General features: G+C 38.9%; 2 protein-coding genes across 2 annotated transcripts in view; one reads left to right on the forward strand and one right to left on the reverse strand.

The window, feature by feature from the left end:
* Positions 1-9,502, reverse strand: part of LOC109078772 (R3H domain-containing protein 2) — a 47,315-nt gene extending 37,813 nt beyond the window's left edge. Inside the window, exon 1 of the mRNA XM_042759212.1 lies at positions 9,111-9,502. The gene's annotated coding sequence lies outside the window, so the exon portion shown is untranslated. The remainder of the gene's footprint in view (positions 1-9,110) is intronic.
* A 4,215-nt stretch (positions 9,503-13,717) lies between these two features.
* Positions 13,718-17,150, forward strand: LOC109081647 (inhibin beta B chain-like). Its single transcript, XM_019096624.2, has 2 exons — positions 13,718-14,295; positions 15,467-17,150. Exons 1-2 carry the CDS (start codon positions 13,914-13,916, stop codon positions 16,234-16,236), a joined length of 1,152 nt encoding a protein of 383 aa, XP_018952169.1. The 5' UTR covers positions 13,718-13,913; the 3' UTR covers positions 16,237-17,150.
* The last annotated feature ends 329 nt before the right edge of the window (positions 17,151-17,479 follow it).

Consider the following 17,479-nt stretch of genomic DNA (forward strand, 5'->3'; position numbering starts at 1 on the left):
TGAGGGTGCGCAAAATAACAGCACATTTTCATTTTTGGGTGAACTACCCCTTTAATGCTAGAGTTTTTTTTTTTTTTTTTTAGTTATGATGGTTCCTCTTGCATCCTCATCCAAGATCAACCTCATCAACTTCCAAAGCGAATGCATAAAAATCAAACTGCATGTGTGACCCTGGAGCACAAAAGCAGTCTTAAGTCTCTGGGGTATATTTGTAGCAATAACCAAAAATACATTGTATGGGTCAGAATTATTGATTTTTATTTTATGCCAAAAATCATTAGGATATTAAGTAAAGAACACGTTCCATGAAGACAGTAAATATATCAAAACTTAATTTTTGATTAGTAATATGCATTGCTAAGAACTTCATTTGAACAACTTTAAAGATGATTTTCTCAATATTTAGATTTTTTTGCTCCCTCAGATTCCAGATTCTCAAATAGTTGTATCTCAGACAAATATTGTCCTCCTAACAAACCACACATCAATGGAGAGATTATTAATTCAGCGTTCAGATGATGCATACATCTCAATTTCGAAAAATTGACCCTTATGACTGGTTTTGTGCTCCAGGGTCACATATGATGCAATAGCTAAAACATCTAGATATTAAATAACTCATTTCTAAAGAAAGTTCCCCTGCTATGCCTCCTCCTGATGTCCTGCGTGTTCTGATCTCCTCCGCTCTGACATGAATGATGCCTCGCTCCTGTAGCGATCCACCCCCGGCGCGCGGGACGAGGACACAAGGACACGGTGGAAGGGAATTCCTCATTACCTCAGCAAACACTCAGCATCCTGCGCCGCTGTCTCTCTCTCTCTCTCTCTCTATCGACCTGCACGCGAGTGAGCAGAGGAGATCGCTTGCGATAGAGATCACACACACCCATGAGCAGCTGACCCGCGCCGAAGCCTGTAGTTCACGCGGATAACATCAACATGCATGTAAAGTACTGCATGAAATGCATCCTGGTATCATTCAGGCGAATCGACTGCATAACATTCACCTCCATCGGCTTCATCTGACGACAGCGAATGATGTCAAAACCCAGAACGCTGCGGCTGTGAGTCACTTCTGAATGCAGACACACAAACATGCTAATGCATTTTTAAACAGCCGTACACAAACTTCATCGCATCTCTTCTAAACTCTCGGACCCATTTTCTACCGTCTCGTACAGAGTCACTACATACCCCATAATGCACCTGAGGGTTTAGTCATAAGAGAGATGAATGCAAGATGCAACAGACTCAGAACAGTTTTCACATGCATGCACACGCGTGCTCATGCACCACACACACGGCTTACTGTATCCGCTGGTTTATCGCTGATCTCCGCGCATCCTTAGCTGCTTGCGGCTCTGAGGCAGTGGCGAGCGCTTTTCAGTCCACGCTAACAGAGAACAGACAGATCTCCACCTCTCCGCTTAGTTTCTGACGCCCCCCTGCTTTTTCTGAATGAAGCACAGCCGCTCTCTCTCTCTGAGCGAGAGAGCATGCGCTCATTTACTCATCCTCCCTCCCGTCTCCATCACTCATTCGCTCTCAAACTAACTGCATTGATGAGGAACTCAACGCTCAGGAACACATCGTGCTAAAGACAAATGCACACAAACTGACGGGGCTCCTCCAGATTAAAGGTTAAAATAATATAATAGCATTTGGTAAAATATGTTCTGGCTGCAAAACTAGTTCCTGTTGTGTTAAAAATAAAACTATAAATGCACAATTATTCCATGAATCTCAATTAATATGAGCGCATAAAAAAAAATGCATGCACAAAATTATAACAATATTTGAAACTGGTGTTATTTTAGTGTTATATTTTAAATCAATAATTTAAATCAGTTTATTTTTAGTTTTTATTTTAATTCATAAAAATGTTACTTTTTGTGTTTTTGTAATTGTTTTTTATTAATATGCCTTATATAATATATATATATATATATATATATATATATATATATATATATATATATATATATATATATATATATATGATATATATATATATTTTTTTTTTTTTTTTTTTTTCCAGTTTTAAATTTAGTATCAAGTAAAAATTAATGTTTCTTTTGGAAAAAGCTGGTTTTCATTCCAGTTAACATTTAATTCAAGAAACCAAAAATATTTTTATGATTATAGTTTTAGTTTTAATTAACTATAATAACCCTGTTTGCAGCTGATACTTAAAGTGTTCATCTATTTTGACTCATTGTTTCCGAACGGTGTTGCTGATTCCACACAAATCAGTAAAACTTTATCTTATTAATGCTAAATTTCTCTGGAGGCGTCACACCACAGAACTGAATATATGAACATTAATGAAATATTACAAACTGTACTAAGAGCAGGATGTAAAAATCTTCCAAGGATCCCCATGAGAAGGTCCATTTAGAGTAACTAAAAACAAAAACTGAATAGATACTTTTGGTTTATTGCCAAAATCTGTGTTCTTTGGTGTTAGGCCAAATTATGAAATATAAATGGTGAAAAAAATACTTTCTATGACAGCTACAGTAACATTACACATGTCAGCTCAAACACACACAGGAGAACATATGCATAATATATTAAAATGCAAATAAATAAATGAACAAAAACATGCACTACTTAGTAACTTAGTTGGTGTCTAAGTACATAAACCGGTGTTATTTTATTATCACTGATATTATAGTTTTTGTCAATATTCTGAAATAGATTTTTCTGTTTTCATTTAAGTTTTAATAACAAAATTACATTGTTAATAAACGTAATATAGATTGTGTTTTTAAAATGATAAACTAAATGAAAATGAGAACTACTGCTTTGGCAACTAGCTGAAAAATATATATATTTTTTTTACACTTTTCAGTTAATGTTTGTTTAATGATTTTTTTTAAATGGTTTTTAGTTTTAATTAACGATATAACCCTGATGTAAATGCAAACACTAGCCAGGCTCAATTTCACATGTTGTTGCACGAAAAAACAAAACATCAGAGCGAAAGTAAAGTTAAGATGCCTACCATTTATATCTTCTCCTGAATAACATCAGAAGTGGTTTACTGGTGCATACTGAACGAAACTGAGGTTTGTAAACAAGAACATGTGGTAAGCATGTACAACAGAAGCATGCACATGCAATGCACTGGTTTGCATACATTTGGATTCCGGCCTAAAACTTCTGGACGAAACAGAAAGACCAGGAACAGGACATGCACTATTCACATTTGTAAAAGCTCTGCTACAGCCGACTGCAAACCTACAGATGTTAAAGAAAAAGCACTCCAGTCTTCATTTACCAATGAGCCCAACACCTTCTGACAGTGTGCTGAGTGCCGTGTTCGGTCACCAGCTGACGTCCACGTGAAATCTGTGTAGCAAAGCAGAAGCAGCCAGGAGGGACTGTGACAGTAGGTCAGAGAATCCTGGTCAGCGTAGCTCTTTATCGCAGATCAATGCATGTTTGTGCTGTCAGCCTCGGTTGCTTTTACTGTCCATCTCCAGCAACAGGACAGACACTCGCCTCGTCCCGTCATCATTCACTCATCCTCATGTCACTACACTCCCACATGAAAACAGCGGCGCACCTGGTGTTCATCAGAGCAAAGGCAACGCATTATATGAACATGAGCGCCGGAGTTTATGCGGTTAGAAGAAATCTCTAGCATTAATTCTGATCATGGCTTGCCTTGAAAGACGTTCGTCGAAAGGAGAAGTCACACTGCAGGACTGAGTGCAAAATCTGACTCTGCCAGAATTTCGTCGGAGGTAAAATTTGATCAGCTGTCGGTGAACATGTCAAACCAGCAATCAGAGTCTACAGATTTTAGCCTAGAATTATAGGAATCTTTAAAGCTTTTCGAAATATGTCTCAGACGACCAAATCGTGGCCAAAATCACACAGTGTGAGTTCCTCTCTCACTCCACAACAAATCCTTTAAACTGAACCGTATTCAGAACAAGAATGAATAATATAAAGCGTATAACACACTTATTACAGTGGCATTCATTAGAAACAACACTTGTTATAAACCTAGTAAACAAATTTATTTATATATTATAAAGCGAATACGTTGCAGCATGTTTTACATTTCTTAAAAAAAAAAAAAAAAAAAAAAAAAAATTGTTTTTTTTTATTGTGGATATTTTGTTAAAAATTCTTTTTTCATCTGTTTTGGTTTGCGACTAAATGAAAACTTTATTTTCAGTGCACAGTTTTTGAAAGCATGTAGTCCCTGTCTATCTGTCCTTCCAGCATGTCTGTCTCTTCTCAAGGCAGATAACTGACGGTTATCCTCCGTAAGAGCAGCGATTCTCAGCGTCCCCCCCCCCAGTCACTGCCATTCAGCAACCATTAATAATTCACAAGCAGAAATCCACAGGGAAGCGGAGGGGAGGTGGTCGTGCCGAGAGCACAGAGGGGGAAACACAAAATGAGGACAGGATAGACAGAACAAGAGATTGAGATGAAAAAGTGGGAATTAGAGGGGGAACGGTGTGAGAGAGGAGGAAGGAGAATCTAACGGCATCATGAGATGAGCGAGCGGGAGGGAGGAGGCGCAGCACATGCTCGCTGCTCCAGCACACGGCTATAAATAGCTCTTCAAATCTCCCAAGAAAAAAACACAGCGCTGCTGCAAACCCAACACAAGACGGACCGAACCCACACACACGCACACAGTAACAAGCACAATCGCTCTGACACGGATCCGGAGCAAACAGCACGTTCAGGTTCACAAACAGCTCCTTATTAATATTACAGCAGCCCTTCCAGCTAAATATGAGCAAACACCCGCCATCTCATATGTGCCAAACGCGCCTTCAAAGCGCATTACAGTCCGCAGCACAGATGCATCCTAATGTGTTCGGATTAAAGCACAACTTCAGAAACACACCTTGAGATCTGGGCTGATTATTGAAAGATGAAGCCTATGCTTCATCAATCAGATTTCATATGCGTGTGCTTATAACTGCTAATCTACCAAGGCATGATTATTTTCCAGTCAACAAGTAAACTGTAAATGTGTTAACGCCAAAGTAGGTGCAGATGCAGCAGAGATGTGCGTTTCAACAGGTATGATGGGATGAATGTCTCTGATGACGAGCTTAATAACACTGCTAAACATCTGGAGGAAATGCTTTTGCCAACAATTCATCTTCCAGAACAGCCCAGACAGAGTATGCAGACTTTACTACATGTTCTCGAGGAATAAATCCACAGAACAGATTGAAATGTAACGAATGATTGCTCTTCATTCGTATTGAAAGCTGAGGGAACGGCTGCAAAATTAAGTCACATTTATTTCTGTAGTGCTTTAAATACAGATTCAAGCTTCACAGTAATAAATAATTAATATTGCATAGTTCATCAATTATGAAACATTCAATATCAGCGGTAAAGCAGCTTTACAGAAGACAATCGTGTCATTATTCAGATCAATAGAGTTTAATATTGATTTAGCTCAGTTCAAAAACAGTGTTGATGTCGCAAAGTTAGTGTTATTAAGTTCAAATTTCATTCTCATCTGACTGCAGCTGAATCGATAATAACAACGAATGTTAATTGTCTTTCATGTCAATCAGGAATATTAGTGTGATTATGACTATATCGCAATTCATGCAGCCTTCACGTGCTCAGAAATGCCCTACTTCTGAAACACATTCTTGTCTATTTCTTGGGCCAAAACATACAGAAGATCAAGTCAACATCCAATATCCAATTGACAAACACTCACCATGCTATCGAAAAGAATATTTGGTCAAATAAATGCCATTTTCAAAATGTAAAATACATGCAATATGCATCAAATGGTTATTTATGTGCATATAACAGCAATGCAAGCAACACTGATTTTGTGGGGAAAACTAATAAAACTATTAAAACAGCAATAGTTCTCTCCTCTGCCATTTTTAAAGTTTCAGAAACCAAGTTCCAGTCATAAAAACAAAACAAAAACTGCAAATATATCGTGTGTTTTAACTTATCCATCTTATGGATAAGCATTGCAACAATGCATTTAAACAGAAACACTTGGAATAAAATGCTAAATTGGACAGTATTTTCTCATGATCAGTTAACTGTGACATTTTAGTACACACAATATTGCAAATTCCATTAATTGAAATTAATTACTATAACAATCCAAAAACAATTTTGATGATTCCCCTTTTCATAATAGTGCGGTCTTAGATATTTAGCTTAAATATTTAATAAAACTGTTAGGAAAATGCTCAAAGTTTATAAGGACCCAAGTTTGATTCACGAAACACTGTAAATATACCGAGAAGTGCGTGTGAGTACATAGCAGCACATATTCAATAAACAATCACAAAAGCCATTTCAACCACAACTTTCACAGATTTACAAGAAGAGGCATTATTCTTCTACATGACAGTGCTGAAGTGCATCAAACGGCTGACATACATTAAGCATCTCTCTTCATCTAACCAATGCAAACCTCCTCCGAACACTGAAAATTAATGATTCTAATCAAACCCTCCAGAACACGGCCAACAGGCCTCAGAGCATCTCACAGAACACAAAACGCTGATAATTAAGTGTTTCTGCACTCCTGAATAATTCAGCAAAGATTGATTTTCCCATTTCTGCACTCGTTTACTAAAACAACTACAACTATCTACAGTATTAGCGTCTCGACCACAATACTTGGACGTCACCTCTCAAGACAATCTCACCATTTATATGATACACTCTCAGAAAAAAAAGGTATGAAAGCTGTCACTGGGGCACACCTTTGTACCTAAACAGTCCATATTTATACCTTAAAGATACATATTAGCACCTAAAGTGTACATATTAATACCTAAAAGGCATTTGCACAGGTACCGCCCCAGTGACAGCTTTTGTACCTTTTTTTCTGAGAGTGTAGTGACAATCACAAACACACTCGAGACTCTTCCAGAAGCTTTAAAGCAACGCTAATCATTTCTTTCTGTCATGCAAAGCCAAACACAAACCTCAAACCTCAATCGAAAAGACAGATCAGCTGGATATCAGATTCTAGAGAAACTCTGACAAACTACACTCCTTTCATCAAGAACACATGGACACGGATCGAGAGTGATTGACAGCTGAGTGTTGACTTCTCGGAGAGCTCGACTGAAGCTCAAAGCACCTTTAAACACAACACACCTGACAATCTGACATCATATCCTCTGCATGAGTCTGCTTTTCTATTAACATGGTGTGTATCATCAGCTTCTCGTGGAGCAAAACTGTGTAAACATCACAAAATAGGGTCAGTCTTTCAAACAACACTGTGATCTGACAGGCTTGATTACTGAAGCTGTGGGTAAAAAAATTAATTAATTAAAAAGCAGTTTTGTTCTACTGTATTTCAATGGAAAGCTGGGATCTAAAGCATCACACACACACACACACACACACACACTTAAACATTCTCCAGGAATCTATCATGAACGTCTCGAACCCACTAAACATGTCTTTCTTTCACGCAAAGCCAAACACAGAACTCTACATGCAGACGTCATGCAAAATGCGACTTGCTGGACAAGAATTTCCTCAAGACCCTGTTTACACTCTTAAACGTAAATAATATTAAACCAAGTGCACACTACAAGACGGAAGACTGCTGCATTGTGCACAATCACAGACTCCTGAATCGTGCTCTTGGTCAAACACAACGTTTCAAAGAAAACCAGAGCGTCTCGTTACTCAAAACAGCCTTCTATTAGCTTCAGTACAGCTTCAGTTAATTCATTCTGATTTCACTGCTTCAAGCAAACAAAAAACGTGAGCTCTAAAACAAGAGGAAACTGTGCTTGACATCTAGTAGACAGAATACTTCCGAATGCATCCTTGCTTAAAGACGTAAAGCTGAGGATCCTCTCGAGAGTTCCTTCCGCACACCTTCTAATCAATGACTTCTCTAGACATCAGGATAACGATTCATCCAAAATAATTTTTATACAGATTAACATTAAAGGGATAGTTCCCCCCATGATGAAAAATGTTGTTCCAAACCTGCATGAGTTGCTTTCTAGTGTTGGGCACAAAAGAAGATATTTCGAAGAATGTTGGGAGCCGAACAGTTGACGGTAGCCACTGACTTCCATAGTATTGAAGGAATACTATGCTTTTTGTGATATATATATATATATGATAAACACACCTGCTATTTATGTAAATACTGATATCTTCATTAATGGGTTTAAATAAGAACTTGACGAGCTCCTGCCTGTTGTGTTTATGAGGATACCGTGATATTACCACATGTACCATGGTGCTTCAATAGTAAAGTGTTACAAAACATGGTATTATCACAGTACTTTATATGATCATCGCACCTGCTTTCTAGGTAAATACTAACAACTTAGTGAGCATTCACAGGGACTTGCAGTACACTTCGACATGTTACCTACTAAAGTCAAGCCCAAAATAAGTATTAAGGCCCGTTCACACCAGAAGCATAACGTTCTGTTTATAAGTCTGTCGCTTTAAGTGCTCGAGCTGTGATTGGCTGTTAATCATTGTTGCCAAGTCTGCGGTTTTCCCGCGGATTCGGGCTGCTTTAACGCTGTTGCCGCGGGTTGTTTTTCACGTCAGCGAGTTGAAGTGACATCACTAACGTGATATTTAGCTCCTGGAATGCGACTTCAACAGGGGAACCCTGACAGAAACGCGTATTTTACCCCCAGAACACGATGTTTAACTAGGGACCCCCTTTAAACAGGACTGGGCTTGTTTTGAGTAGCGATTGGATGGGTTTTGTTGTGAAAACCTGGCAACCCTGATGTCAATGTTTCACACTTCATTAGCCGAAAAAAGTGATTCCAATCATATAGTTCCTCTACAAATCACTACGCTTGTTAAAACTTTATTATTCTAGTTATCGTTCTCGGCGCTTCTAAACGAAATAACTCCTTTCTGGTGTGCAGCTCTGAGGGGTTTTAATAATAAGCGCGCCGCGACGAATCGAGAACAGATCAATCAGAACGGCACCGTTCTGCTTCTCACGAGTCTGTGTAATCACGCTTTGGGTGAAGCATTACCCGTTATCCGTTCCCTGGCGACTTTCGTGAGCTTTACCAGAGACACACGCATCGATACATGTTCAATTTAAAGCGTTCAAACGCGACACTTACCCGTTAATCCCTCGCGTTCTGTCAACACGACGAAACAGCGCTGGTCCTCGCTGTAGCCTGGCGTTCTGGACGCGTTGTGGCGTTTTTGTTGCGTTTCCGTTGATCTGGAGTCAATATTTACCTCAGAGAACGGGTTAATTAATTAGCCTGTGGCGGCTAAGCGAACGCCAGCTAAGTCGAAATGACAATCGGCTGCCTCACGAGCTCGTGAGCGCATCACCACCGCTCAGGATGGGTTAGGTGAACATGTTTAGAGTCATAACCCTCCGGTAGCCGAATAACGACAGCCCGCCGCCGCTTAATGCCGTTAAATCGCCACCGAGCACGAGTTCGCGGCGCCTGTCAGCAGCGCGCAGTGATCAAACCGGAGCTCGAGTGGGCGGGGCCGTGACGTCAGAGGTAAACCTCACAAAAAGACCCCGACAGAACCACGGAGTTTCACAAACACGCGCCATCTGAGAGCAGCGCGAGAGCTGATCCGTGTTATTATATGTTCAGGATCAGCAAACGAGGGAATTAAACAACGGGGACGCGCTTTAACAAGAACGCTGTCTCTTTCTGCGCTTTACGTCACTGTTCCATGTGTTTGTGCTCGCAGGAAACAGAGGGTGGCGCTGTCGGCATCGTTTCGCTCTCGGATGAATTTTTTTATTTTTTCTTTATTGAACAAAAAGCACAGGGGATACAGTATCAAGCACCAAAAATTAAAATAAAATAACAATAAGACAGTCAACTCAAAGTAAAGCAAGGATATAGAAAAATAAAAAATTAATTAATAAAGGATTATAGTTATGGGTTATTATTCTAATAATATTTTTTGATTATAAATATTAATTAGATGAATATAAGTAAATAGAAATAAATAACATTGGGAATACATAAATAATAATCTTCAGAAGATCAGGAAGTCATTTATAATGAAACTCTCAGATGAATATGCAAACAAGGGTTTTAAATAAGCAATATATACACACACACACACACACACAAATTCAGTACTAATAACTTAAGTAATTCGATTAAATTACAAAATACTCATAATCAGACTACAGTTATTCTTTTATTGATTAAATGATTACATATTATTCACACAATAGCAATAGATTATTCATAATTTATTGATTCTCCCTGATACCTCTTTTTCATCTTTTAAATCTTTCTAATACTGCTTATATATACATTCAGAAAGTCTTCCAGTGTTGTGGACATCCAGAGGTCAGTCACTAGTCAGGTGGCCACACAGCATCTGACCACTGGATTTACACAAAAATCAGTTCAGGTGTTTCAACACTGCATCAAATACTGAGGAACACATTAAGTTTATTTGAATTATCGCTCAGTATGTCTTTGGAAGGCTTTTGTTTTTCAAATGCACAAATTCATGTTATTTCTTATTTATGTGTAATGCATGCATTTATTTACTTGAAGTACCCCTGAGATTTAAAAATTAATATTTTAATAATTAAGTATCACATGGTGTATTTGGCTAATGTACAAAGCAAAAAATAATCTGTTTACATTTTAATACACAAATTGCTACAGTAGTAAATTTCACAAACAGTTACAATGAAATTGCAAATAAAACATTAAATTACACGTGAAATGTAAAAAAACGAAAACACTATTTTCTTGCAAAAAAAGTACTCCAGTACATTTTTATAACTATGTTTATTGTGTATACTGGCTACTGTACAAAGTAAAATAAAACAATATTCTGTTTATATTTTCACAAAACATAGCCTATATTTTATATTTAACATTTTGTGCTCTTAGTATTGTAAATATGCTGAAAATAAATATTTTTTTTTATAAAATAATTGTATTTATACTTTATAAAATCAAACTTTATTTCCTTTCCTTTCCAGACCGGACAATAAATATATTCTAACTCTGGTCCATTCTAATATTTTAAACCAGAGTCTAACTTAGATGTCAGACTCACACTGTTTTTATTTTAGATTTAGATTTAAAAGAATGACAGATGTTTAGCCTGTCAGTCAAATCAAAGGCTGGAGCTCGTGGTTTTAGCAGCACGTGTTGTGCTTGATTTCAGACCGGTATTCATGAGTGACGTGCAGATCCACTGACTTGGCATGGTTTCAGTGCCTGTGTCCTACCTGTTACTTGTTGATTTTCTTCTTTTTCTGAGGTCAGGAACATTCCAAATAAAGCACGGAATGAACTCACGCTTCACTTTCACCTTTCTCCTATATAGTGTGACCATGGCAGATCAGTCTGTACCTGTAATGTATTGATGGATTATTTCTTCTCAAACACTAGTTGAGCCCATTAGGTCATCTTGTGGGGTCATTTTCACAATCTTGGGTATTTTTGTGCAACTGGCTCAGCGGTCGGGTCACTGATGCGTAACTGCACTGGATCAAACTGGACTGGTTTGCCAACAGTTGTTTGACTCCTGTCCTGAAAACAACATCATGAGGGCAATTAAACCGTGTGCATGCTTACTAGTTACTGTCAGAAATGTCACCTTTTCTGTTAAAATTTAAGTTTTGTTTGTAAGCAATATGAAAATAACCATTTTATGCACCATTCTAATCAATATGATCTGCAATGTGTTGGAATGTAACTGCGCTTTCAGAAAAAAAGGTACAGAAGCTGTCACTGGGGTGGTACCTTTACAAAAGGTACTACTTTAGGTACTAATATGTACACTTTAGGTATTAATTTGTACCTTCAAGGTACCAATATGGTTTCTTTAGGTACAAAGGTGTGCTTTTTGAGAAGGTACGTCCCCAGTGACAGCTTTTGTACCTTTTTTTCTGAGAGTGTGAGATGTAGCAATTTATGAAAAACGTATTGACATTTTTGCTTTAACTAGTAACTGATTGGATCATGTTTTCTGGATTAAAAAAAATAAGCACTTGGTAATAGAGTATATGACATTTTAAAACTCTGTAGCATCAAACTGACTGTCAGAACCCTTCCTGTAACTCCTTATGATACTTTACATACTTTACATAAATACATAAGTTTCAGCTTCAGCAAACGTGTAACATAAAACATAAGATGTCAGTTATGATGTCAGAAAGCACATTTTTCAGTATTTAGTGGTGTAATAGTTGTCTGTGAAGAACTTTGTGAGGTAGGCTAATGTTAGTCTGCATGATTAAATTAGAGATCTAAATATAACCTGAGAAACAAACTAAACCAAACCAAAGCATTTAATAGAACATGGTGTTTACTGATGTGGCTAAAAAAGACTCGCTCAAAAAAAAAAAAAAAAAAAAAGAAGCCAGAGAGTTAAAGGTTATCAGGACACATTTGGTACAACAAACATCTGTGGCATCTCAACATTAACGGGAATACAAATGAATCCTTACATTTTTAAAGAATTCTGTGACCACAAAATTAACAAATAACAGGAGAGACAAGGTTTATAAATCCAACAGCGGGACGGCTCACTGATGTAACCCATGCACAGATGACAGCATTCATCATTCTTATGAACACTGATGTGTGTCCACCAGACGGCGCCTGCGCACTGCGAGCATCCCGTGAATTTCCCGCGGCTTCATTAATCATCATCTCTGTGTTAATTAATCACCCTCAATCACTCCACATGCCCATGTAGCGATGAAAAAGATAGTATCGATATTCTTTACCTTTGCTTTTTATGTATAAATCGTGCTGCTCGCATATATTGCAGTGTTCAGTATATGATATAAAGTGTTAAATGGCCAGACATTGAAAGTCAGTAAACAGGGTTCAGTAAGCTGATGCACAAACTCACTGTCTCTGTAGTTTGAACCCTTTACCACTGAAAAAGAAAAAAGTCATTTTGAATCAATTTTCACTCAAAAATTGGCAAATAACGCTGAATTAAACGTGAAATTGTTAAAAGATGTAGTCCAATAAACTTTGTATTATTTACCACTTTTTTTAAAAAAGTGTATCAGCACTATTAAATTGTGATAGTAATTCTTTTTCTAAAAAAAGAAAAGAAAAAAAAGATTAATCTTAAACTACTCTTTTATAATATTCGACTTTCAGCAATCCTGAAACTCTGGCACTTTACTGTCCTCTAGTTAATAAATGTACAGACATGTAGCCTATGTATTTGATTTAAATATTAAAGGGAGAGTTCACACGAAAATGCTCGTTTTGTTTTAATTCACCTGTTTGGCTTTCTTCTGAGGAACACAAGAAGATATTTTAACAGCGTTAGGAACCAGTCAACATTGTACCCCTAGATATTTTTCAAGCCATCCAAACAGGCTCGGAACGACAGTTAGTGATGCAGAATGCTCTTTTTTGGGCAAAATACCCTTTTAATCGTCATAGTTGGGGATCTTTACGCTTTACAGAGCAGTTGGTTGAGTTTCTGCACAGGCTCGGCGATGCATGAACAGATGCCTGGCTTGCGTCAGACTGACCGGTCTCGTGTTGTCTTGTGATCTGTTCGGACGCTTTAGGGTTACAATGCTGGGGGTCATTGGGACAGAGGTCAGAGTTTGGACTTCGCTTGGGCAGCCGTGGCTCGACGTGGCACTGTAAGTGTCGTATGTTTATTTGTTCGCGCTAATGATTAACTCCAGCAGAGCTATATATGCTTCAGAGAGGAGTGTGCATGATGTGCATCCCAGCAGCGCGTCCTCCCTCCCCTCGAGCGCGTGTGCATGTGTGACAGCCAGAGCGTCACTGGTGCGTCCATTAAGCGTGTCACAACTTTTGATGGATTACCCGACTTCTGAGTGCTCGGGTGCGGCTCACTCCTCTCCGTCCACTCGCTAGTGCGCGTCTCCCCAAACCTGTCATACTCAGACAAGCGAAAGCAAAGCCAACATGGTCTTACTGTCGTGGGCGCACCTGTGTGGGCTCGCGTCCGCGGTGCTGCTGTCCACGCTGGTGGTGCTGAGCGCGCTCACGGTGAGAGGCACGAGCGCGGCCACCACCGGGTGTCCGACATGCGGTATGCCAGCGATGGAGAAGGGCGCGGAGGAACGTTACCTGGTCGAGATGGCCAAACAGCAGATCCTGAACAAGCTTCACCTGCGGGAGAGGCCGAACATCACGCAGACGGTGCCGCGTGCCGCGCTCATGACGGCGCTGCGCAAGCTCCACGCGGGCCGCCTCAGACAGGACGGATCGCTGGAGCTGGACAATAACGTGCCCAACTCGCGCACGAGCGACCAGGCGTACGAGATAGTGAGCTTCGCTGATGTGGGTGAGTGTGCATCTGACTTACAGAGAGTTTATAACAGCGTTCTTAACACTGGTACGTGCGCACGTGCCTTTACACAGATTCTCACAACGAACTGAATGGTTTTAGGAACGATCTACACAGAAAAACTTTTTTTCTCAAAACAAACTATACATTATAATATGTTGAAATGTGAGCACAACTGACTTATAAATCGTTCTGAAAAGCATTCTTAAAATTACATCCCCCATATCAGTTCTCAGCTGAATTGAACGGTTTTGCGAACGGTTTACACTGTTCAGATCCGGGTTCTTTAATTGTTTACAAACTATAGCCTACGCTAAACAATGTTATATGCATATTTACAAAGTACATCTGAATCATGGTGGCTCTAAATCGTTCATAAAAGGATTTTTAAACGTTTTTGCGTTCATTGTAAATCGGTACGTGCACTTTATGTAAATTCTCACGCGTATTTCAGGTGCTTTTTGAGATTTTTTATGAATTTTTTCATACTTAAAATCATGATGTAAACTCTATATAAAAATGTTCCAATGCATCTTTTTTTTTTTTTTGGACTTAAGTGTGGGCGTGGTCATTCGAATAAGCCAGACTTCCGGTGTCATGTCTTCTAGTTTTTCCTTTTCTTTTTTAAGTTCCATTTTATATATATATATATATATATATATATATATATATATATATATATATATATATATATATATATATAACTGTGTTTCAATTTATACATACAGAAATATTTTAACAACTTGCTGTTGAATTCTGTAATTTTTAAAGGTCAATAAAAAATAAAATAAAAATAGGCCTTATAAAGAACAGCCAGTTATGCTGCTTGATAATGTAAACTGTTTTTTATCATCATAAAATTGTAATTTAATAACAAACACACAAACTGGTTTGTAGCACAAATAATTTTACATAAAAAAGAACTATATACAAATGTCTAGTAAATTAAAAAAATTTAATTACAAATAAATTTATGTGAATTAAGCGTAAGACTGTTATAGTGTTTTCTTACCTTTTCTGTAATCTTGTTTAAATTTTTATTTAAATATTTATTTTTTTATACATTGTAGCTATTTACCTACAGTCTGGCACATTCACAGAAAACATCTTACTTCCGCGCTGCATTATAAGCACTTCTTCTAAGCACCTCTGTCTGATTCCTCTCCAGATGCCGAGGTTTCTTCCGGCTCCGACACCAGTCTGTCGTTCCAGTTCCTGCAGGAGAAAGGTCGCAGCGTGCAGGTGCTGCAGTCGTCGCTGTGGCTGTACGTGCGTCCGGCTGACGCCCCTCATCACAGCAGCCGAGTGAACGCCGAAATCTCCCTGCCGGGGACGGCCGGGGCCAATCGCACGCTGCTGCTCCAGAGGAGTGTGGATGTGTCACGAGGCGGCTGGCACACGTTCCCCGTCACCGGCGCCCTCCAGGCCTTTCTGGACGGCGGTCAGCGGAGGCTCCATCTGGAGGTGCACTGCGAAGACGCCGGACGCAACCTGTGCAGTCGTGAAGCATCGGGCGAATCCTCCCATCAGCCGTTCCTAGTGGCACAGGTGCAGCTGCGCGACGACGCCAACAAACACGCTCTGAGCAAACGCTCGCTGCGATGCGGCGACGACGTGAGCGTGTGCTGCAAGAAAGACTTCTACATAAAGTTCCGTGACATACAGTGGCAGGACTGGATCATAGCGCCGGAGGGCTACCATATGAACTACTGCATGGGACAGTGTCCGCAGCATTTATCCGGCTCGCCCGGCATCGCCTCGTCCTTCCACGCCACCGTCTTCAGTCAACTGAAGGCCAACGGCATCCACACGGCCGTGTCGTCCTGCTGCGTCCCCATCCAGAGACGGCCGCTCTCCATGGTCTACTTCAACTCTAAGCACACCATCGTGAAGACAGACGTCCCGGACATGATCGTCGAGTCCTGCGGGTGCACATAAAGAACAATTACAGCAGACCACAAACCTAACAGTACACAGCCGCACACCTCTTTATCTGCTTTATCAGGAAGAGGCGAAATATTCTCTAATCGAGGCTTTCTGTCTAAGCACAGCTGATTCGTTATGGGTTTTTATAGATGTCGAAATACTCAGGGAAATCAAAGCCACTGTAAAAGCCACGCTTAGGCCTGACTCAGCACGGTTACCCAACATGACAGTAAACATTTAGTTATTGCCACACGTCCCAGAAAAGGCCTGGCTGCAGCAAACGACAGTGCTGCATTAATATTTCTCTTACATTAGTTCTCAAAGCTTACTTTTGACTGTTTACGCTAAGCACCAGCAAATGCAACTAAATATGTGTACTGGCTTTCCTTTCAAGCTGCTTATTTTCCATTCAAACAGCTACACTTACTTTTATTTGTAACATTAATAATAATAATAATAAGTATTATTTATGCAAAAGCGGTACAAAAATCTACAAACAGTACAATCACCTACATTGTACATGTTACAGGTGTATTTTTTGCCATGTTTTGTGTTTATTTTAAGTCTTATGTTCTCCTTTGGTTTAGTTTTGAAGCACTTCCTAGGAATGCATACGCATAGGGAATCTGCAACTGCACTTTATATCTTATTTTGCGGAGTTAGTACGAATCAAGCCATGCAAATCCGATCTACATGTGTTTTGTTTATTTTTGCTTGACAAAAATGATACTGTAACTTATGGCACGATATTAAAGCTGTTCATTAAGGCTCTTTGAAGGTGCAAAAACTCACTGAGATTAATTTCTATAATTTTTTAATAAAGGGATATTTTCTTATAAGTGAGATGGTATGGAAATCTGTACTGAATTGTACATTGTAATTTTGTTGAATATGTGCATTTTTTTAAATAAACATTTTATCTATTATTTCACGTGTGCTTTAATGAGAAGACAAAGGTCACATCAAGCATCAATAAAGTAAAATAACCCTTTTGTGTCCTTTTGATGAGCAAATCCAGACTAATATTACAATATTTCACCGTCTCTATGTCATACAGTCTCTTATCACTCGACAAGTAATTTAATCATTATCTTTGGAAAAAGGCAGTTTTTCTATGAAGGCAATCAATAACGTCTAAAAGGCAAAGAGCGTGTTTGCTTGGGCAAATAAGTGAATTGGTTTTTATAGATGTCTATATTTGACGAGTAAACAACAGTGAAATTTTTCTGGCATGACTTCAAATTACAACAGAAAG

This window comes from Cyprinus carpio, chromosome A6 (genome assembly GCF_018340385.1).
Source record: "Cyprinus carpio isolate SPL01 chromosome A6, ASM1834038v1, whole genome shotgun sequence".
Classification (NCBI taxonomy): Eukaryota; Metazoa; Chordata; class Actinopteri; order Cypriniformes; family Cyprinidae; genus Cyprinus; species Cyprinus carpio.